Genomic DNA, 24,040 nt, shown 5'->3' on the forward strand with positions numbered 1-24,040 from the left:
TAGCACGTACATTTTGGAGTGTTTTACATGGTATTTGCTATCGGAGTAGTGCAGTTCGGTCTGTGGCTTTTGGCTTGTCACCACTACCCTATCTGCTAAAGTGATACCTACACTGAAGTTCAGAGCTGTGGCACCAACTGTATGTTCAGGCAGAGCTGTTAGTGTTGCACAGATATTTTTGTTTTGGAGAACTGTTCTGGCCAGAAAGGACTTCAGCAGGAACATTTCTGTCAACTGGATCAGCTTTTGTCTGGTTATGTGCGTGGTTGCAGAAACAGCTGTGCCACATGATAGCATGACAGAAGTCTGTGGACCTGTTAACTAGGTGGACCTTCAGAATTGTTGAAACTTCTGTTAAAGTCAGAGATGTAGAAGTTGACAGTAAAATAAGAGCAACCAGATATCTGAGCATAAAATGCTAGAGTTGATCCCTCAGTTGATCCCTCAGGAAGATATAGGGAGGAAAAAAACACAAAAACACACACCAAACAAAAAGTGCTGAATGTTTATAGTCAGAATGTTTTTAACAAAAATGGTTTTATTGTGTGGTCACCTGTGGTAAAAGTTTTATCTCATGACACAGAAGGGCCTTACAACTCCTTTTTTTTTGTCTAACGTGGAGCTCTGCTCACATACGTAGGTGTTTGTCCAGACACAGTATATATTATTCACTACCCAAATTGAGACTGGACTGCCGTAGCAGCATTTTGTTTTAGCTTAAAGCTGTCTTAAATTTCAAACTTTTCAAAATGTTGGATTACTTCTGCTTTTCTAGCACTTTTCTATCCTTATGTGAGTGGATGTAGTTGGGCTACTAGACTGCTTCAGTTGCAGTGTAAAACAGCTACTTAAAGGTGATTTTAATTGGAGTGGTTTACTTTGCCTTTGGGGTGAACTGTGGCATATGTTCAGTCAGCCACTGGGATGCAATGGATGGGTCATACCCCAAGAAAGCCATGATGTGTAGGTTGCATCTGGTTGTGTAGGGAATGAACATTCCTAAGTTTTAGAAAGACATTACAGTATACGGTTAAGCTAGAGAGCTTCTTCATAATTCCGTAGTCCTAACAATAGACCGAGTTTTTTATTATCAGACTTACAAAAGGTTGAGTGACAAATAATGATTTTCTGTAATAAGGATAAGAACTCTTGGAAGTAGCTGAATTAATGAATTAAATGATGTTATGGTCAAGGAAACGTCAGGATCAGGAATTGAACTGTATAGCCTCACAGAACATCGAGATGCGTTCAAATTGGTCTCTTACCTGGTTATTTTGCTTGTATGTTGAGACCCATCCCGCTACTGAAGTCAGCCTGACAACCATAGGCCAAAATTCAGATTTTGGTTGAATAAAACTTCCATTTTCTTCTGCATGTAAGAATATTATTTATTCCTCTACTAGGTTTGATTAATTGCTGTACTAAGTTAGTAAACAATTCAATAGCCTGTTTGCAGGAGTGATGTCTAGGAATGGAAACTTGGCAGGTATAGCATGATTTTTCTGCAGCTGTGTGCTGATTTTCAGCAGCTGGCTGGCTAGGAACTTTACTTGTAGAGTTGCCTTTGGACCGCTGTCCTTAAGAGCCAAGGTGCATTTGTCATGTTTGCCTAGTCCTTGAACTGGTTGTGTTTCTGGCCTCTGTAGCCTTCTACAGCAGTGACTCTCGCTTTCACAATTAAGAAAATGTTTTCCTGCACCATAGATTATTAGAGTTACTTAATTGAATCACTGGACACCTTTTTGTATATTGTTAGACACTGGGCATAACTGTCTTCTGTGATTTTTTTTTTTTTTTTTTTTTTTTCTTCCTTGCAGATTTATCATCTTCCTTGTTGTTTGCCTTTTCCAACAAGAAGACTTTTCCTTTAATATAGATAGATCATGTCATGTAACTCATCTGTTTCTCCCAGTCCCTGTGAAGGGGGTGACCTGAACATCTCATGATAAGAAACATAGTTCACCAGCATCTTATGTAGTGACAAATGTGTTCTGTATTGTTCTTGATGCTTCTTTTGCATTGTTTTTCCTCTTTGGTCATTGATAATTGAGTAGCTTTGATTTGAAAGGGTTACAACTTGGATCTTAAGCTTCTACTTTAGAGGAACTGTTATGTATGTAGTTACTCTTTTCCCCTGTTCATCTGTCACTAGTGCTTTTGCCTACCATTACTCACGGAGCATTCAGCATTGTGATATCCTTCTGTAGTTTTTTACAACCAGTTGGTGTTTTCAGCTGCTGTGAGTAATTTTGTGTGATTAGGAAACTGTTGCTTTAGCAGTCACTGTCTCTTATGGTTGATTTATCTACGTTGAGCTATATAATTTTATTTTGGAACCCATCTGGTAACTTCTGGGTTTTTTTTGTGATAACAGCAAACAATGCATGATATTTTCCTCTCCAAATAATTACAAATCCCTCAGAGAACCCCTTCTCAAATCTTTATTATAATTGCCATTGCAGTCTTCAGTGAGAAATGTATTACAATGCCTCTCAAAAGTCTGAAGTGCTGTATACCAGTTTAATCAGGGTTGGTCAACAAGTATGTGAACCCTTCAAAAGATCAGTCCGGTAGTCCTGTGAAGCATTAGTGTTCATTGCAAATCCCTGTTAATTCTGTCTTCATATGTTATGTTTTCTTTTGTATGTTTGTTCAGCTGTAGTTTCAATTAGTCTGTTTAGAGATGAAGGTAGGACTGTAGTAATTATTTGAGTAATGTTATCACATTTTGCTTAAATAATTGTTTACAGATACTTAAATATATAATTGCTGACTGTCTTTAGACATCTTAAGTGAATGTCATATGGCCCTAGTGATTTGTTCTAAAATCCTCTTCTATTAGCACTTTGATACGACATCTTTCTTCTGAATTGACCCCTTGAAAGAGAGCTTAGATGTAGTCTTCCCTGATCTTTTCCTTACCGAACTTCAGTGCAAAGACTTCATTCTTTGGTTTCTGTTGTGGTTCAGGCTTCTTGGGTGCTCTTTTTCTTTAGAAAATTTTACTGTTTGTAAAACTGTCAGGAATTGATGCTTTAGACGAACCTTTGCGCTGACATAGCTTGGTAGCTTGTCTTAAACCATGCCTAGCGAAAGGTAAAGGATGGGGCAAATGTGTATGAAACTTGCCCTGTACAATTCCAGCATCTTGGTAGCTCAGACTTCCTGATAGTAGTCTTTATGGGTTTTCTGGCATCTTTTCAGATTGGTTTTATACTTAATATGGGGAGTTCTTAAATGGTCTGTATGCTGTCAAGAAGCTTTTTTTTCTTGCTGCTCCATTTAGTTTGATTTCAACTGGGTTCCTCACACTAACATTGTTCTCCTTTTCAAGTCAAATGGTCAAGTAATGAATTACAATTACTTCTTTTAAAGTCCCCTGGGAGTTTAAATATGCTTTTCTGGAGTCCAATCTGGATAACTACACCTATGAACTGTACTATGTTGCATGGCTCAGAACTAAATCAGGAGTTGTTTTGCATTTTATTAGTCTTCTATCTGTTTGCAGTTGGCTGTGTTATAAGAATTTACTTCCATCATTCAGTGGTGGGTGTGGGGTTATTTTTGTGGTGGTGTTTTGTTTTGGTCGGCCCTCCTCCTCTAGTCTGCCCAACAGTAGTTGATGTCTTTAGTTATTACTTTGCAGTCTCTCTTGCTGCCCATATCTCACACGTGCTGTCACTGTTGAGTCTAAGTGATTTATAGTATACTGTTAATACACTATTTCTTCTGGTTTGGATGTGGAATTTAAATGCAGCGCAGTACCTGCTGGGGTAAATAATTTAGTTAGAATACTGTGCTGTTGTACCAGAAAGTAGCATTCCTTCACTGGGGCAAATCAATCACTCTCTTCTTGTTCCTATGTATTTTAGTATAATACTGTCTCATAAATTTTGTTTATTCATTCACTATTGAAGATGTCTCAGTTATGTGCTTTCTCAAAAGCAGTCTTTCAAGTTTTCCTTTTTTTATTTTTAGGCTTCTAGCCTTTATATGGAAACACTTGCACATGCTGGGCCTCATTTGGATGTCTGTTTCAAGTGCCATGTGCTGGTGGAACTTTAGTTTTGGCTGAATTTCAGGGACACTCTTTGGTTTTTGTGATTTTGCTCCAAGTGTCATGACTGTGCTCTTGTGTCACCTTAATACCAGGTGTTATTAATGGTGCGCTTAGTAAAGGGTTTTAAATTCTGGTTTCTGCTTTTGTTAAAGTATAGTTGATAATTTTTAGTTGGATAAACACCCCACCTCAATTTCTGCAATTCATGATCGGTTTAAAACTATTTTATCATTCAGCAATGGAGTTGAGACTTGGCCTGTGGAGTGTTACCTAGATGGCTCTCTTAAAAGCTGTAATATTTGCCATCCTTCTGGAGAGGTGCCTGCATTTTGCACTGTATTTCTTCCAGCAATTAGGCCTTGAATGTAGCTATGAGATTGTGATTTATTTCAGCATGAAGAATTTTATAGATGAGTGATGTAGCCAGATTTAACAGAACACACAAAGCCTGTGTCAGGAAGGGCTGTTGTACACTGGTAGTGCCTCTGTTTCCACCCAGCTGTAATTTGGTGCCTGAGCGCTACCACAAAGCCTTGAGCTCCTTCTGCAGCAAAACTGAGCACGTTTTTTTCCGCAGACTAGATCTTGCCAGGTTTTGTTTTGTTTGGGGTTATTTTGGGGGCTGGGGATGAGGGGGCGGGTAGTTTGTGGGTTTGTGGGTTGGTTGTTGGTTGTTCCTCCCTGCACCCACCCACATTCTCAACAGTTCATCCAGTGATCATTCTAATCAATCTTGAAGGTTTCTAGCAATTGTATTTCTATTGTTAAGTGTCTTTTGCTGCTACCAGGTGTGAAATTTCCTAGTTTCCCATTCTAAACGTTTTCACTCTGTAGTTAATTCCTATTTTGGTAGTTGTTAATCTAGAAATACTGAAAGTGACATTGCCTATGTAGTTTTTATGTTCTTGCTTGGTACTAACAATTTTAGAAAAAAAGCTACCTAATTTTTCAAATTTTTGGGGAAAAAAACACCTGATTTTTGTCATAATTTTGTTGCTGAGTTTTGCGTAGGTAGGAGCAAATATGTGGGGAAATATATGCAGATTTTACTGATGACGATGCGCTAACAGTTAACCTTGAACTTTTCCTATTTTTATGTCATACCTAATAATAATTAAAAAAAAATAAAAAGATACATGTTTTGAGTCTTGCCTCTGCAACGTTTTATGTGTATGTACTGTAATACAGTGTAAGTCTGTCTTGCTACCAAGGATCTGTAAAAATAGGAATAGCAAAGGTTTGAGTCAGGCCTGAGGTGTAGTCTTGGCATAGTCACATTTCTTCTTTGTTCCCATCTGTTCAGGTATATTTAAAACTTTATTAAAAGCTTTATGTGCTTGTGTGATGCTTTTGTTCTTGCAGAGAAAGAAAATGTATGGAATAAACCTGGGAAACTTTAAGAATCAGCGAACTGAATTAATTCTTTTCAGCAAAAGCTGAGATGTGGGGAAATCTAACTTTGAATTATTCAGCCCTAGAGGGAAAACTAAGATATGTAAAAGTGAATATTGGATTAAATTAATCTTCAGTGTAACTGATTTCCAAGGAGGTACAAGCCAACTGCATTGATAACACAGTGTGGTGTGTTTGGGGTTTTTTTGAAAGAAAACCTCTTTCATTCCAATTGAATGTTACCTTTATTGTGGTTTGAATGCTATTACATAATGGCATTTGGCTGTAAGGCTAACATCTGAAGGAATTTAAAGGTGGTTGCCTCTCTTCTAGGATTAGTCTGGTTCACAGCTTTGCCGTTTGGTCATCATGTGTCACCCCCTCCCCAAGCCCCACTCCAGTTCAGTTAATGGGCTTGAATAATTTTGTAAATGCATTGAAGAATAGTTGAGCTTTATTCCTCTGGGCCTCTTTGTCTGGGCATTTTAAGGGCTGTCCTCAAACACTAAATATTACACAAGTTGATACTCTCTATTTTAGAAATGCTGCCAAGTCTGGGAAACCTGACGACTGTTATAAAACCTGAAGAATAAATATAGGCTTGAACTTTGAACATTTTAAGTCTCTTGTGAATGATCATGTGTTAATTTAAGCTATGGATGCCTGAACATATGCTAAGTATCACTGCAGTGCATATATACATTTTGAAAATTATTAACAATGTAAGGTATATATTGCATTGTAAGCCTCACTGATAATGTATGTTCAGCAATTTTCCTTCTGCTGTATCTTAATTTTAGCATAGTATGTTCTGCTCTTAGCATCAAGGAGGTTTACACAATAAAAGGCAGAGAAGTTTAACTGCTTAGTTTATTTTCTCCATAGCTTAGTTTACTTGAACCATTTATTTTCTTAATATTCAGTTACAGATATACTTCTTAATTCTAGTGTCCGATTACTTAATTGCAGTTATGTCTGTCTGTCTCTTACTGAACATTGTATTTTTTTTTCTGTCTGTAAAGCATCAAAGAAACGATTCTGGAAACGTGGGATGATAGTGCTAAAAGTCATGTTTGAACTCACACTGTAAATTTAGAAGGAAATCAGTTTAATGGACATAATTGGTAGAAAAAGCTTGAGGTGGAGAAACTGTTGTGGATATCTAATGTTTGTTTTAACTTGGTTTCAGAACACATTGCTTTTGTGGAGGGCAGCAAGGTGATACGAGAAGAGAGTGTTCCCCACAGGAACGAAAATAAAAGCTCTTGGAGCAACTTATTAAGGTAAACAGATTGCAGTGGATTTCTGGATGGGTAAGTATTGATAAGCCAGATATTTCTGCTTCCTCTATTTACATTCCTTTATAAAGGATTTATAAAAAAGCACAGAAAGCTACTTCTAGCATCCCACAAAAGTTCAGTGATGTCACATGAATGTATATTCCAAGACATACCCAGATTTTCATGTAATTATGTCTGTTTTTCTTGTGTATATCAAGATCAATTTAATTTTTAGTAGAGATGTGTTTTAGAGAGATTGTAGGTCCTTGAGCACTAGTTTGGAATTACAGGTACAGAAATATTATGTCCAGATTGCCTTCTGTAATTTTTTTTAATTAATGGTAGAGTTGACAATGATAAACAACAGATTTGCCAAACAATTATTAAAAGCAAACAGAAACCCCCAGGCAAACGAGCTGTTGGGAAGGAGACCAAAGAAGCATTGCTTGGTGTTAAAAAGAAAAGAAATAAAAGTTCTTGAAAGCTATGGTGAAACATGAGGCAGTAAGTCAGGACCTCAAAAGAGCTGCCTCTGGTAGTGGCTAGAAATGAGAGGTTGCTGTGCACCTTCTCCTGCTCAGTGATGTATCTATTCTCACCATGTGCAGCAGTTCCATCTCTCTTTTACTTCTGTGTTCCAGTTTTATTGAGGCCACCTAAGGAGTTTGGGCAATGTGGAGTGTGGGGAGAATCAGTTGAATTTCACAGTTTTTAATATGCGAAATGATGTTGCTTTGTGGGTCTTTTTTGCTGTGTGTTTGGTGGGTTTTTTTGTTTGTTTGGGGTTTTTTGCTAGGCATTTGGATATGCACTTCTATAAATGTACTGATATTAAAACTAACATTTCTAATAGGAATGAAATTCAATAGGAATTCAGATTTTCTTTCTGCATGTCTGACTTTTGATCTTGCTTTGCAGTCTAGCAAAAGCAATGTTGCAGGATCTTTGTGTGCATAGGTGGGTAGGAAAGGGACTGAGAAATCAGAATCATGTAATAAATGCCATCAAAAATTCTATTTTCTGTGTGCATATGTATTGGCAAAAATAATAATGAGTAACTTTTGTGTGGGAAATGTTGGCGATGGCAGTAGTCTTTTGTTGGTATGGGATTAGAAAGTACACGAATGTTAAGACATTCAAGGAAGGGCATAGAGAAACTTTTTTTCCTTTACATGATCTCAGGAAACAAAGCAAAAGCTGAAACTATTAATTCTGTAGTTATTTTTAAGAACTGTTACTGGAAAGTTATACCTTACTCTGAAGCTGGGTGTGTTTTTTCTTGCTTTATTTTTCTTTGAACAACAGATCTGGAATGGACACGAGTCCTCTTGGAGGATTAGAACTGTCTGAACATACTCCTGGTCTACTAGGGAATACCACCATGGCAGCAGGTCTTGCAAATGTAGGAAATACATTTGGAGGTCCCCCAAGTTCTTTAGTTTCTAGACCTAGTAAATTCCAAAGCTCACCTATAGAAGATGACGATGATGTAGTTTTCATTGAACCAGTACAACCTCCTCAAAATTCTGCGTCACTGATAGCAGATCAAAGGAACACTGCGTTTACATCGTCAAAAAATGAAGAGCTTCAAGGCAATGATTGCAAAATGCTTCCTCCTCCAAAAGACTTAAATTCTCAAAAAGGGAGTATAAGTGAAACTATTATTATTGATGATGAAGAAGATGTTGAAACAAATCAAGGACAAGAGAAGAATGCTTCCAGTTTTAATGAGCGAAGACTTCCAGAATGTAAAAATAGAACCAACGATATGGAATTCTCAGCTTCCAGTTTTTCAAGAAGTAAGGTAAATCCAGGAATAGGTAATAGTGGTATAACCACAGAACCAGACTCTGAAATTCAGATTGCTAATGTTACTACATTAGAAACAGGTGCTATGAGCTCTGTGAGTGATGGTCATTTAGAAAATGCTGAAGGGCGTGACATGAACTTAATGATTACACATGTAACATCACTGCAGAATGCCAACTTGGGAGATGTATCTAACGGACTGCAGTCAAGTAGTTTTGGTGTTAACATGCAAACATACACCCCATCTTTGACTTCACAGACCAAGACTGGTGTAGGACCTTTCAATCCTGGTAGAATGAACGTGGCTGGAGATGTATTTCAAAACGGAGAATCTGGGACTCATCATAATCCTGGTAAGTTGCAATTCTGAATATTTCCTTAAAAGCTGAAAAGAAATAATAGAATGTTTGACTAAAATCTTTGGCAATGGCACTGCTTAGTTTTTTAGCCTGATTCAAATGCAAGATCTTGGTTCCCCTCATCCCCATCACAGCCTTATCTGTGACTCCAGAATAAAATACGCTCAGTGACGTGATATGTTAAGTAGGTAAACTATCCTGTTTAGCAGTTAGTTCTACATTCTGATGTTTTGAGACACAAGTATTTGTATCTAAAGCAAAGCTTGCTTTATTACTTAAGTGTACTCCTTTAATTGACATAAGTAAAGGTCAGTATATCTCTCTAACTTTCGTACTTTTTTGTGGAGTTCTATGACTAGTATAACGCATCAGAGTTACTTAAGTATTATTTTACTGATCTGTTTTCTTGCCATCTGAATATCATTTGACATGTGGAAAAAATGGATTTGAAAGTCTGATACCAAGTTGTAAGTAGCTAGCTTTCATAATTCTTCGCATATTGAGCAATTCTCAATATTTACAACGCTTAACAAAATGGGGCCCAAGTTTCTTGTGGACTTGCATATTCCTGCAGTAAATTATACACACTTTATAATTGCTATTAGTTGCCTGTGTTAATATGTATTTATATCATACAATATTAGTTTGAATTGGCTGGTTTTGTTTTATATCTCTGTGTAAATAGCAGTATATTGTATCCTGATTTAGCAAGTAAACAGGTATTGCTAAAAGCCAAATGGGGCAGCCATGAATGATCTTCTGAGTTGCTATTCTACAGAATTCAAGCTTTCACATAAGTAATGTAAAACCTTTTAAGTTCCACCATATACTGGTACTCTGCTGCCCTGTTAGGCTGGAAGTTGAGGAAAAAGCCAAATTATCACTTTTGCTACAGGTTTAACTTCAGACTAGTTACAGTCATTTTAAAAGGAAAATTTAAAACAGAATCTAGGTGCAATAGACCTTTTTTAATGCACAATTTCTTAATTTGCTCATATACTAATTAAAATACACTTTTTTTTAACCTGTTTTTCAATGAATGTTTAAATAGCACAGTTCTTCAATTTGGTCATGTTACCGAATGTCTCTGCACAAGTGCTAATACCTGTCATATTGTATTATGGACATGGCAGTATGAAACTAAGCTTTAAGTTGGATGTTAGGTTGTGAGGTTTTTTTGTGTTAATCTTGAAACTGATTTCAAAATAGTGAATATGAAAGATGTGTTTCAAGGTGTACATATATAGGAATTTTTTATGGCTATGGTCTTGATATGTGAAAAATAAAGAGCGGTAGCTTCCAAAGGAAGCAGGAAGGACTGCCACAGGTAAAAGGCAAGGAGAAAAATGCCAAACAAGAGAGGTATTAGGAAAATGACCAAGAATGTGAGAAGAAAGAAGAGGAAGAAAGAGGGAAGACAGCTATAGTGGCCTGAAACACGGTAGGTGCCCCATTTACAGGGTTTTCTACTTAAAAAGATGTAAAGGAAATGTATTCAAGATACAAGTTTTAATTTTGTTCTTTGTCGTTGGAACTTACCTCCTTTTGGAAAATCTTGTCACTAGGCACTAACCCTGCCTCTTAGAAACTTTATTCTTTTCTGGATCAGAGGTGTTCCATCTGTTCTGACTTCCAGGTTTCTAAAATATTTCCAGTGGAGGTGGAGACTCCTGCTTAGTTAATTTAAGTCCACCGATGATAAAAATGCTTTGATTTACGTAATTTGAAGATCCTGGGTTGAAAAACACTGCTTGTAGTTCAGAGATAGGATGTAAGAAGTTGGATAACAAGCTTCATTTTCAGATACCAGAACTTTCTTTAGGATATGCTAATTAGCATTTGTTCAGTGTCAAAATTTTGCATAAGGACTTAATACATCCATTTACAAAACAGTTTTGCAAATCTCTGAACTAGTCCATTACCTAAAGATATTCTTGCGTGCATCTTAGACAAGACCTGTTAATCATGTTTGCTTCCTATGTAGAGGATTTTATAGCCTTGAAGATGTAAACATGGGTTGTTTCCTGGTACTTTTTTCTTTCCCTAATGACAGAAGAATTAGGACATGTGACATCTACATCTTACTAGAAAAAAATAGTAGATCAAAATTGCTGATAGCTGGGTTCTGGCAAATACATGTATTTGTATCAGAAGTAGTGTGGCCAACAGGACCAGGGCAGTGATCGTCCCCCTGTACTCAGCACTGGTGAGGCTGCACCTTGAATCCTGTGTTCAGTTTTGGGCCCCTCACTACAGGAAAGACATTGAGGTGCTGGAGAGAGTTCAGAGAAGGGCAACAAAGCTGGTGAGGGGTCTGGAGCACAAGTCTGATGAGAAGCGGCTGAGGGAACTGGGGCTGTTCAGCCTGGAGAAAAGGAGGCTGAGGGGAGACCTTACTGTTGTCTACAGCTACCTGGAAGGAGGTTGTAGTGTGGAGGCTTTCAGTCTGTTCTTCCAAGTAACAAGCAACAGGACGAGGAAGTGACCTCAGTTTGCACCAGGGGAGGTTTAACTTGGATATTAGGAAAAACTTCTTCACAGAAAGGGTTGTCAGACATTGGAACAGGCTGCCCAAGGAAGTGGTAGATTCACCATCCCTGGAGGTGTTTAAAAGGCGTATAGATGTGGTGCTTAGGGTTATGGTTTAGTGGTGGACTTGGTAGTGCTAGATTAATGGCTGGATTTGATGGTCTTAAATGTCTTTGTCCAATGTAGATGATTCTATGATTCTGTATGTGGTTTGGAAGATTTCTGGATCAGTGTTAGTCATGGATGGATCACTTGGTGGATAAGAGATTTACTGGATGATCACACTCAAAGAGTTGCAGTCAATGGCTCAATGTCCAAGTGCAGACCAGTGATGAATGGCATTCCTCAGGTGTTAGTATTGGGACTGGTGCTGCTTAGTATTTTCGTTGGTGACATGGACAGTGGGACTGAGTGCACCCTGGGCAAGTTTGCAGATGACACCAAGGTGTGGAGCAGTTGACATGCTGAAGGGAAGGGATGCCATCCAGACAGCCCTTGACAGGCTTGAGAAGTGGGCTGGCATGAACCTCATGAACAGAAGTCCATGTAGATGTGTTTCAGGTGCCTTTGATCTGTAACTTAGGTTTTGTTTTCCTGAATGGAATCTAGACTTTGTGCATCAGAACTGCTCCGAAGACACCTAGTAAACTGAGGATTCTATTCAGAATTGTTGTGATCTGAACCAGGTTGTTAATGTAGATGTAGCTGAATATGTTTCAAGAGCTAGATACCTCTTTAAAACCGTTAACTGTCTTCCTCCTCACTTCTGCCTGAAGTTATGCTGATACAATTTTTTTAAGCTTTTTTTGAAAAACATAATTTCCACAGATAAATGTACTGGTGCATATGAGAGTAAAGAATAATTTTACAGCAGGAATGAGTGAGAAAGAACAGGAACACCCTGAACAGCGTTATAGTAAGAGGAAATTGAATGTGAAACTGTACAGTTTCAAACTTGGCCATTATAGAATGGCAGGTAGGAAACTGAAGGATGAAGACTGGGGGCAGTGAGGTGTGGAAACTCATCAGGAGTCAACTAAGAAAGCGTGATCCACTTCAATTCAAGGACATGAAAAACAGACTTTACACATTTTGCAGAGAATGTAAAGTGACGGAGGTAACATAGTTAAAAGGTGAGATGTGAAGAAAACATAAAAATTAATATCTATGAAGGTATGATATGGAAGAAGTAAAAGCAAAAACAGAAAAGCAAGATGATCTTTAGTTGTCCTCGTGGTATATTTGTGGAAAGAGAAATACAACAAAATGTCAGTTAAGGGAAGCTGTCTGAAGCCTTAAGATGCTAAAGAAATATTGAAATAATGAGTTACTGGGAGGTCATGGTAAAAGTTTCAGTGTGCTCCCACTTGCAACCTAAGACAAAAGATGAAAATCTCAGCTTATTTTGGGTGTTAAGGTGCTACCAGAATATAAATGTACCTGAGGTAGTAGACATAATAGTACAGAGGGCACTCAAGTTTTAACTTAAGCAACGTGGTAACATGGTTTATCAGTATGGATACTCGTGCTTTCAAAGGTGGACTTCTTCAATGGTTTAAAGAAGAATGTGCTTCGTTCTGCTGCTTTTCCCTCTTCCCCTCGCCTCTTTGTTCCAGCTCTTCTATTTAGCCTCAAGTGTTACAATGGGTAAATTTTCAGCTTCACTGACATGTCTGAGGAATAGAATATCCTTGACAGCTACTAAGTCACACCGGAAAATGATCTTTTGCTTGCTAAGGAATGTGCATTGTTTGTTCCTGTAGCAAGGTTTCTTGGAACTTTGTTCCTGAAATTAAGTTTAAAGCTATGCAGCAGAATATATTGTTAATAAAACTGTATAGGGGAAAGAGATGATTTAATTAATGATTATGCACCAAGATAATATCCCTTTTGAATAAGGTGTGGGCAGTTGCTGAAGTCTAGAGGTTAGGGTTTTTTTGTTATCTGGAGTTTTAGAATTTGAAACAATTTTTCTTATATTTGGTCATTAATACTAGTTGTAATAACACTCCAGGAATATACCCAGTTAATTCAGTAAGACATTGAAGGTTTAGTATTTTTGTTTAGTTACAGTAAATGCTGTGTTTACTCTTTACTTAGAAGTAGTAGTACAAGTGCTACCCAATACAGTCATATTTCTGCAGATGTTTACTGTTCAGTAAGTAACAGTGAAGGACTGTTCTAGATGCTGGAAATAAAAAGCTTGAAAGGTAAGTCCCAAGTGCTTCGACACTGTTTTGGGGTAATTGACGCATGCTATTGAAAATGTGTGTGTATATGTTTTTTGTAAGGGAAAGAAGTGCCTATTCAGGTTTTCATGGATAAGTAACTTATCATTCTTGACATTCTTCAGAAGCTCAGTATTCCTAATATCCAATGATAATTATTTAAAGTAAAAGCATGGATTCTGGAGAAAAGCCTAGAAACTATATTTTATTGGGGGACCTTTTTCCCTCAGAGCTGTATATTCTGCTCCAAACCAAGACAGCAAACATGTGATTTAACAAAGGCATGTGATCTTTCTAGATGTATTTCTGTTGTAGAAAAAAAATTGCTTAAGTTCTTGTTATGCACATTACTCTGTAGCTTGTTATGCTACAAAAGACTGGGCAAATATGACTTGGTTCCGTAGTAGTCTGTTGTCCAGAAATACAGATGGATGGAAGACTAGTGGAGTCTGGAACGCAGGGACGTGGATTCGTGTACTGCCAGATCTTAATGAAGTATTATTTTCTAGGTTCATTGATTTCTACTGAGGAAGACTTGGAACACTCATGACTTTGCCAGTTTGCATATTAAGTGGTATTTCATTGCATTGAAAAGGTTATTGAGAAAAACAGGAACTCCTGCAGAGCCAGTGACATAGATGCAGATCCCAGATGTGGACCCACTGTGCTTTGCCCTAATTGCAGAACAGCTGCAGGCTAGGCTAGGAAACTTGTGTGGGGAGCCCCAGCTCTGGGGTTTATCGCTGAGGGTGGACACATGAACTCTTACAGATGCTTGTTAAAAGCTTTACTGTAAAATAACTAATGAAAATCTAAAATTATTAATTTGCAGAGTTTATATTTCAAACCTTAGTTTAGAGATTCCATGTTTTCTCTTGGTCTCTTTTTTCTTTATTGCAGTTAATAATTGCAGTTTTGTCTGAAGATAAAATTGCCTGTTTGCAAATCCAGTGCAAGTGAATTGAGGTCTGCAAAACTTGTCACTAGATGTAGGATGGGATCATCCTGACACTTGCTCATGTTCTGAAGCTTTGTAACAATGGAGAGTGGTACCATCAAACAGCATTTTACTTTAAACCCGAATTTCTAAAATATTATATTTCTCTTGTTAATTGTCAGTTCCAACAGAAAAAATATTTTATGGTCATGTACTTGTCTGTTCATTCAGTTTTATGTTTGTTTGTTTTTGTCTTGAAGATTCTTGGATATCCCAGTCAGCTTCCTTCCCTAGGAATCAGAAGCAACCAGGTGTGGATTCCTTGTCACCTGTAGCATCACTTCCTAAACAGATTTTCCAGCCTTCTGCCCAGCAGCAGCCTTGTAAACAGGTTAAGGTCACCTGTGCAAACTGCAAAAAGCCTTTACAAAAGGGACAGACTGCATATCAGCGAAAAGGATCAGCTCACCTCTTTTGTTCTACTGCCTGCCTCTCCTCGTTCTCACACAAACCCACTCCAAAGAAACTTTGTGTTATGTGCAGAAAGTAAGTACTTGAAATTCTCAGGCATATAAAAGAATTGCTACATTAATGATATAAAATCTGACTATGCAAGTACTTTATATAGTGTCACTTGAATGTTGTTTGGAAATGTTGAATTCTCCACATCTGCTGTAGCAAAAAGTCTACAAGCTTTTGAATATCAAGTATGGTAGGTTGTTTCTTTGAAAGCCAATACACTAAAAATTACTGATTTAGGGTTGTTTTTTTTTCAGTTCAGTCTTAGTCCAGTGCACCTTGCAGTGACACAGGTTAATGATGAATTCTTGCTGAACTAAAGAAGGCTTGCAGTAAAGAATTCTTTCATTAATATATATTTTGGAGAAGGTGATCTTTGCTTAATAACACATTTATAGCTAGTGAAAAAGTAGGTGGTGTGGTGGATTAATGGCTTGTATTCGCATGTGAGCTACTGATCTGAGTATCTTTTTTTTTTTCCTTGAGACTCAGTAAAAATACTTTGGAAGTATTGATATCCTGTGTGTTTATGCCTTAGTACACTGAAAACCTAGTAAATTTAACATATTTTAGCTTTTAAAAAATGCATGTAAAAGCTCAAATTATTTCAACCATTGCCTCTACAGAGCTAGTTAAAACCACTCTGTAGTGTTTTTGTTGGCTCGTATGTGTTTATATGGTATTTTTTTAGAAGTAATTTGGTGACTACCATATTCAGCTAGATTTAATATATATAAAGATGAAGATTAATCTTTTTTACTTCTGTCTGAAGTCTTGAACACTCGTGGCTAAATCTGTGCTGGTTTCCAACTTTGGAGACATGCTCTCTATTGTAAGATGCTGTATACCAAACTGCCCTAAATGAAAAGGCTTTATTTTTAAGCGATGAGGGAAATACTTTATTTCTAGCTTTTGGAGGTACTTAGAATAGTTTATTTAGTGTATTTGATCTCCAGAGATCCCCTGTGAAGTCACCTTTGACAGTTTTTGAGGTGATGTTGGTCATTGCTCTTTCACTGGTATGCAGTTGCTCACTCAATCACAGTTAAATCGAAGACAATATATGTGTGAAATTGTTCCCCTCTAGCATGGCTATGTTGTGAAGCCCAATCTTATCCAGGTTTTTTTGCTTTATTACCAAATTTTTGCTACCTGGTGGTATCAAACCAGGTACTCTTTGCTCAATACTTGCTCCTGTGTTCACTTCCTACTCAAGCAGACATAATATTGTCAGATTTCAGTTCAGTGAAAGGATAATGAACCTTCAGCAAAATCCAGGATGTCTTGAATGGAGCTTGGATAGGTTATAGTAGTTGATACGTCATAGATCAGACTTTCGAATGTAATGCTCAGATTTGTCTTTAAATATGTACATTTCTTTAAGCAGAAACCAAGTGAAGCCTGCAATAACTTTTGTTAAAAAAAAAAAATATTGTATAACCCCATCTGAAAACTCAGAATTCTTACATATTTTGTTGTAAACCACTTTTCTAGGACTCTTCTGAATCCTTGTAACTACATCAATAGCGTAGGAATTATTGGAAGTATAGGAAATATCTGGTATTCTCCACAGTGTTTTCAGTTTTTATTGACTTGTGTTACTTTTTTTGACTTCACACTGTGTCCTTTGATACAAGTTGATAGTGTCTGTAAGTCCTGGTGGAATCCAGCCAGAAGCTTGTAAGCTCCTCAGGGCAGGAGCTCTGGCTTTGTTTTGCAGAACAGAAGTGATAACACCCCCCAACACAAATCTCAGACTTGCTTGCCAAAGGGCAACCCAAAATCTGCTGACTTTCTTGTACTGGAAGCAGGCAGACACACGAGTGTTATCATCTGAGGACAGTACGTGTTTATTTTCAAGGGAGTCTGTCTAGGGAAGCATACAGCGTTTTTCCAATGTTTTCCACACATCCTAGTTCTAGGGCTCCTCCATCTGAGTGTCTGGGGCACATCTTTTCCAGCGGGTGATCGGCTGTGATGTCAATAGAGATTCAGATGTGCCCAGTCAATTTTTTATTTATTCTGCCCAACAGCATTCCCTATATGTCAAGAATAGGTTTTTTTGCTTAGAGGGCAAAGGGGGAGGCTTTTATTCTCCTTACTGTGTCTAATTTATGGTACGTGATAGTTTGGAATCAGGACTGAAACTACCTTAGAAATGACCTTAGGAGTTTGTGAGACCTGATTACAAAGGTGCACTGGCAAGTATGGTGTAAGTGAGTTTACTAAGTTTGCAGTGTGCGCAGCATACAGTTGAAGGCTGGGGAAGTCTAGAATTAGTTTCAGTGAAAAACAGTGTCAGTTTGGCTAGAAGCAGCTTTTTTTCTTTCAAATTAATTGTATTGATGGTTGATTGTCTGGTTTAATAAATGGGTGAATTTTTGTGGGCAACTGCATGAACTGTTCAGGTGCTTTGCAACTTTAAAGTAATGATGGAATTAACTTTTAAAAAAATTTTAAATTATAAAACTCCTAGGCAAGTTTGTGGTAGAGTTTTAAGCTTTTTGGTTATGAGAAAACAACGTTCTCTCCTCTCCTCATCTGACGCAGAGATTAATACTGGAAGTGGTGGACTTACGCAAATAAAAATAATTTCTTGCCTTTTACTGTAAATATAAATTTTTCATATGAAACTTTAAGTATAGCTTTTATGTGAAGTTGCAAAACAGCTAGTTTAAATTTGCTGTGTTATTTTTTTTAGTGTGAGATTGTTTTTTCCACAGCTGTTATCTAAAGATGGATTAACATCACTTAGTTCTAGAACAATATAATGGGAAAAAAATAAACCCAATCTAAAGAAAAAGCAAATTTTTACACAGGAAAGACGTTGTTATTGCAGTATGTACAGTAGTTGCGAAAATACTATTAAACTTTTTAATGTGACTAAAAACTGTACACCCACAAAACCAGTTTGAAATGTAAGCATTAAAAGCAAAAATAAATCTTATGTGTTCCTGTTTAAATACACGTATGTATTTATACACAAGCATACTAGAGCGTTGGTTCTTGTCTTTCAGAGATATAACAACAATGAAAGGTACCATTGTTGCTCAAGTTGATTCAAGTGAGTCTTTCCAGGAATTTTGCAGCACATCATGTTTATCCTTCTATGAAGATAAACAGAATCCCTCAAAAGGAGTTTTGAATAAATCAAGATGCACTATCTGTGGTAAACTAACTGAGGTCTGGTTCACTGTTTTTTCTCTTTCTCAGTAATAATATTAATAACATGTTCTGAAGTGAAACAACTGGAAATGAGGAAATTTAAAATAGGATTCAGTATTTTCATATGCTGTGAGGTATTAAGACGTTCAGGCATAATATTAATGAAGAGCAACTGAATGAATAAAGAATTCAAATACATTCATCTCTTTGGAAACTTGAAGTGTTTTTTGTGCTATCTTGTAGCTACTGTCAACACCTTTATTAAGCATAGGATCATGTATTTATAACCCAGGTCTCCCATGTAGAACAATTGCTGTTTAAAATGGTCAAGATTTACTGTATTAATTATTTTTATTGTATATGTTGAAAGATTATGCAAATTTTTTAGAGATATGTACAATATACGTGATTTTAAATTCTCATTTATGTATTGATTTTAATCTCGATGGCATTGCTGAGCCCTCCAAAGTTCAGGCTATTACTTTACACAGCATATGTGCCTGGCCAGTCTTTATATGCCGTGCTGTTAGCCTGCAAACTGAGTACTTTATAAAATTGTATAAATTGACCTTCTGCTGTAATATGCAATTATTACATCCTTCCCTGTGAGCTTTGCTTCTAGGCTACAAGAACAAATGGGTCTAAGATTTTTTTCTAGAATTTCAAAGAAAGCAGAAATACCAATTTCTGTTTCTGTATTTCACAGTCATTTAGAGCATCTCTGTTCTTGGATAGTGAGCTAGTAAAATTGCGTTTTAGCTCTAATACTTGAATTTAAGACTTATAGCTTGTTTAGTAGTTTCATGAAACTTTGCGCTAGTGTGGTGATGCTTTATTTTTATTTTTATTTTTTAGATTCGTCATGAAGTTAGCTTTAAAAATATGACTCATAAGCTGTGCAGTGACCATTGCTTCAATAAATACAGGATGGCAAATGGTTTAATAATGAATTGCTGCGAGCATTGTGGGGAGTATTTGCCCAGTAAAGGAGCTGGAAACAATATTCTCACTATCGATGGTCAGCAGAAAAGATTCTGCTGTCAGAACTGCGTTGGTGAATACAAGCAGGTAATTACACTTTACCTATAAGTTAGAATGAAACATTAATACTCAAATTTACCTTGTTATTCATAACATAGCTTTACTTTTCTTTAGAAGTCTTAAGTAACAACTACTTCTAAAAATAAAATTAATGCCAGGGAGGGCAAGCCAACCAGAATGGACCTTTTAGTACTGGCTTTTTTTGATGTTGCTGTAATAGCAATACATCTTTGTTACTAATGAAAATATCATTGCAGTTGCATTTTATGTTAATAATTGTTTCTTTCTAATGGGTGTATCACTTGTGTCACTTAGGAGTATATTAGTAGCAAGCCTGATGCACAAGCTTACTGGTCCTTAAGTGATGTTTTAGATACAAAAACTTGCTTGTATGCAGTCGAAACATTCAAAAATGTGCAGAGCGCACATATTGGACATTGCTGTGAGAATGTTCTAACTGAACATACATTGGCCGTGTACCTGTGCCATGTCTAATCTTGTTCACTGTACAGCATAGCATTTCAAAATTTGTTACTTTCATTCTGCCACATGTTAAATTTTATGCTTTCATTTTCTTTATTTGATTTGTTTTTTATTTATTCTTGAGGCCAATAAGATAGTAAAAATTGTTGATGTTAAAAAAAATTCCATATCAAGAAATCTGGTGGTGATATCTTTTGCATATTACGGAGCCAGCTTATCTCTGAATCATTGCTAATGCTGGCTGGAAGGTTTAAATATTAATCACTGTATTTATCATATAATAAGATAGCTCTGAAATATTAAATATTTAGGGGGAGGGTATGCAATCTGGGCATTTGTTTTGTTCTTGTTTGGTACATTCTGCTCTAAGTAGGGATAGTGTTATGAAATATGAACGTACTATTTCACTAGCAAGAAACTTCATAATCTGATTTTGAAGTTCACACTTGAATATGTGAGTGGTCCCAGTGCTGCACATTGCTTTGGGTTCTTCCTTCATCTCTTTCCACTTTTAAGAAAGCAATGATTCAGAAGAAAAGGGAAGGCAGTGCTGAATGTTTTTAAATTATTTAATGTTGCTTCATATATGTCTGTATTTTCTCTTGGGACATTCAGTTTTTATGCTTTTGGGGATGACTGTTCTTGGTGTACATGCAATGTGCAAACAGCAAATCTGGAAACATGCATATGTAAACAGCGTAACTGAAAACATAACATAAGCATTATTCTTTTGTCACAGCTATACCAAAAGGGACAGGATAGGTTTCCAAGATACTAAAAACGTAGGCATGCCCAGAAGCCATGGAAAGACTTGAAGAAGCGTTGAATACTGTCTCTCGACGAAACAAAAAGGCATGAGATTAACTTTGAACTTGAGAAATTCCCACACAGCCAGTAAAACATGCACTGCACATGGAATTATGAAATGAACATGGAATTTTGAGAGGCTGAATGATAAATCTGTGCTTAACTCTTGTTACAGACTGTACTGTTTGTTCAGATATTGTTGTATTTTGTGTTTAGATATGTATTTGAGAAGGTTATGGTTAGCAAGTGGTATGTTCTGGTTTGGTTTGGGAGGAGGAGTGCTTTGCAGTACTAGGAATCTTCACAAGCAGTGTCAGGTATTGTCCATTATTGTGAGGATCCTTAAGAGAACCTGACAGTGGCCTTTATTCAAGCAAGTTTTTAATTATTTTGTGGAAATATTTGGTACTGGGAAACTGTAATAGGCTTTGAGAAGCTTAACTCTAGTGTTTATGTGCATCTGGTTTGGAGTGGTGATTAAGTGTAATTCTTAACTGATAGGTTTCAAATGTTCCTGGAGTGTGGGGGTTTGGGCTATTTTTGATATTAAGAGAAACTCAAGCTATAGAATTAGAAGGATTTTAGTGTATGTTGTTGTAGGTGTCAAAGTTGCTCAGGACACAATTTGAGAATATTTAGTTGTCTAGCAGGATTATTTTGGTTTGAACTTCCATTTACATTAAGCTTTTTTTTTGAACTGAATGTATTCAAGGTATTCTGCTTTTATAAAAGGAATTTAGACTTTGGAAAAATGTTACTGACAGCTCAATGGGCCACAGCTGGTAAATTGTAGGTTGCTGTGTTCAGTCATAACAATGTTTTCTTGGAATTTTTTAATTAGGTCTGGTGAAGGAGAGAATGTGTGAGAGTTGCTGTTACATACTCAAACTCAATGGAATCCATAATACAGGAAAAATTGATGTGTCATTTGATTACAGCATTGTGTTGTACAACTGATTGTCGTGTGTCACACAACAGTTTTAGCAAATGTTTTCTTACAAACAGTTGTAAAATACACAGGTCTTACTGGTATGAGCTTTGTATTAAGCAGTTTATATTGTTAATGTCATACATCTATCCATATGCTATACGTTTGTAGTAGGAATAAATGAAAAGTGATGCTTATTACTTGTACCTATCTATATACTTCATCCCTATTTTTTGAATAAATATAACACTGATTTGAACAGTAAATTTTCAGTAACTTATGATGGATGTTTTTTCTTCCTGGAATGAAAAAAAAAAGTGGGTAATAAAAATCACTGTGACTCTCAGAATGGCCACCAAATCCAGATAAACTATCAGCTACAAAGGGCTTCTTTCCTCTGCTTTAGGCTGTTGATGAGCGTAAGAAACAGGGTTGTTCCTGGGATGGGGAGTAGGATTATTCTGAAGTGCTTAAGTCACCTTTCAAGGTGATGGTTGCACTTGGCTTTTCCTACATACCAGTTTCAGAACCTTCTTTAAAACTCAATCTTGGATATTGTATTCTGTGTTTTGCTTTTCTGGGAGGTGATGGCTGTTCTTTCTTACTTAAAACTGAAGTAATTGCAGACCTTAGGTTTCTTTCATATAAAAAAAGGCCATGAAAAATAAATAGATTAATAAATGGTGTAAGAATTTTAAAAAATTAAATAGACATAACCTAACTAACCCTCACTGTGGTTACATGCAGGAGCATGTTAATTTGCTGATAGCACAAGAGCTCTGTGTGAAGACAGCTCAGTGCAAGTCAAGCTCTTTTAAAAAAGATAAAACAACAATAAAATGCTTCCTCCAAAAATGAAATCACTGCGATAATTTGTATAAAATGTCAAAACAAAACCAGTACTGGGAGTGGATTTTTTTTAAACCCGAAGAAGACTACTACTTTTAGATTACAAATTTCTTCATCTGTTGCACTGAGGTTCAAACTCTTCACATGTAGAGGGGCAAGAGGGACTGAAGGAATGACACTAAACGAAACAAAAAGCAATGCTAGAAGAGAATAAGATCACATCTGACAAGGAGGAGGCTAAATTGTCTATGTAATTGTGCAAACGGCAAAATATTTGAGTAGGCATTTCATATAATTAAAATGGGAGTGTAATAATTTTAGAAATTACTTTAGTGATTCATCTAAAAACTAGTAACTGCAAGAAATTGTAACAGACCCCAAATGTGCCTGCCATGAAGACATATTAACCAAAAGTGTGTACATATGTTGTTTCAATGTTTGTTTCTGATAATGTTGTGTATTTTTTATCTCTACAAAATTAGTTGGCTTCGTTTTTGAGGCAGTTGCAATGCTGTTTGTGTTCTGGTTTGCTGGGCTTGGGTGCAGGCTTAACAACGTTGTTCTAAGGAACAAGTGAATTCTGTTACTTGACTTGTGCAACCAGCCATACCTTTTAATTTCCCGCTGTTCAACTAAGATTAAGCTGAGTCTGTGTCTCCTTTTAAAAATACAGCCTTTAACTTCTTTGCTTACTGGCCTGATCAGTCCACAGTGCTCTTGATTCTGCCATGGAAGTGTTTAATGTTTTACTAGTTTAAAATATTTCATTACTCTTTTGTTTCCTTAACTAAAATTTTTCTTGTTAGAATATGACCTGGGATTCACTTGCTTTGGGTGCTTCTTAAAAGTGATGGTATTTGTGTACTATCAGAAAGGGGGAAGGAACTGTAGCTATTTCTTATAGGCTTCTTAATAGCTCTGGAATGAAGTGAGTACCAGGTGATTGCAAGCCAAATTAAGTATTTTCCTAGCTGGAGAGGATGCTTGCAGTGTCTTTTCATCTAGTGAAAGTGTTCCTTCTGCATTGAATAAAAGTGCTTTTGATCGATTTCTTTGATTAGGTGAAGACTTACTACTGATGGTGCTTCAAGACTAACCAGGCTGCGCCATCTGTTTAAGATGTTCACTTACAAATAACAGCAAAGCCCAGCCTAGGCAGCTGCACTTCTTGTTCTGAATTCTGTTCCTTGCCAAACAACCGCTTGTGTGAAACTCCCTTAAAACTCACCTCTGCTTTATCTGCGTGCAGGGCTTTAGGAGCCTTCACTGTATACAATAGTATGCATATCAAGTTCTTCAGCTTATGATTCATTGCTTATGTAGAGTTTGTATTTAATCCTACAAAATGTAGCGTTATCCATTGTTTTAAATCTCACTGAATGCTATGCTAGAATGTCCTGTCACATAGTACTTCAGTGGAAGCATCTGGGCTTTTCCACTTTTTCTTGTCCCATGCCATGTCTGTTATTTGTTGGCGCTTCATTGCTATTAAGGCAGGTCTGTCCTTTTTATTTTGATAATACAATTGACTACAAAATCTGCTGCTTCCTGCCATTGTTACTGCTTTGTAAAGGCTTGTTTCCAAGTGTCTGTTTCAAGAGTAAATACTGTTGGCAAAACCAGTAGTTGTGAGAGTTGAATGGCTCCTTTACAC

General features: G+C 36.8%; 1 protein-coding gene across 31 annotated transcripts in view; it reads left to right on the top strand.

The window, feature by feature from the left end:
- The window catches only part of ZMYM2 (zinc finger MYM-type containing 2), an 89,041-nt gene that overhangs the window by 13,849 nt on the left and 51,152 nt on the right, over positions 1-24,040 (top strand). For 9 of the 31 annotated variants that reach the window (XR_010469746.1, XM_065049427.1, XM_065049393.1 and 6 more), the window contains 6 exons: positions 6,642-6,765; positions 8,038-8,536; positions 8,801-8,894; positions 14,855-15,140; positions 18,131-18,296; positions 19,134-19,346. Coding sequence is in view for 29 of the 31 variants with exons in the window: in XM_065049427.1 (XP_064905499.1) it covers positions 8,045-8,536; positions 8,801-8,894; positions 14,855-15,140; positions 18,131-18,296; positions 19,134-19,346 (1,251 nt within the window). In the remaining 2 variants the exon portion in view is untranslated. Of the gene's footprint in view, positions 1-6,641; positions 6,766-8,037; positions 8,895-14,854; positions 15,141-18,130; positions 18,297-19,133; positions 19,347-20,541; positions 21,804-24,040 lie in introns of those variants that run through there. The other 22 variants (XR_010469747.1, XM_065049408.1, XM_065049374.1 and 19 more) reach the window with 5 other exon arrangements.

This window comes from Columba livia, chromosome 1 (assembly GCF_036013475.1).
Source record: "Columba livia isolate bColLiv1 breed racing homer chromosome 1, bColLiv1.pat.W.v2, whole genome shotgun sequence".
NCBI lineage: Eukaryota > Metazoa > Chordata > Aves > Columbiformes > Columbidae > Columba > Columba livia.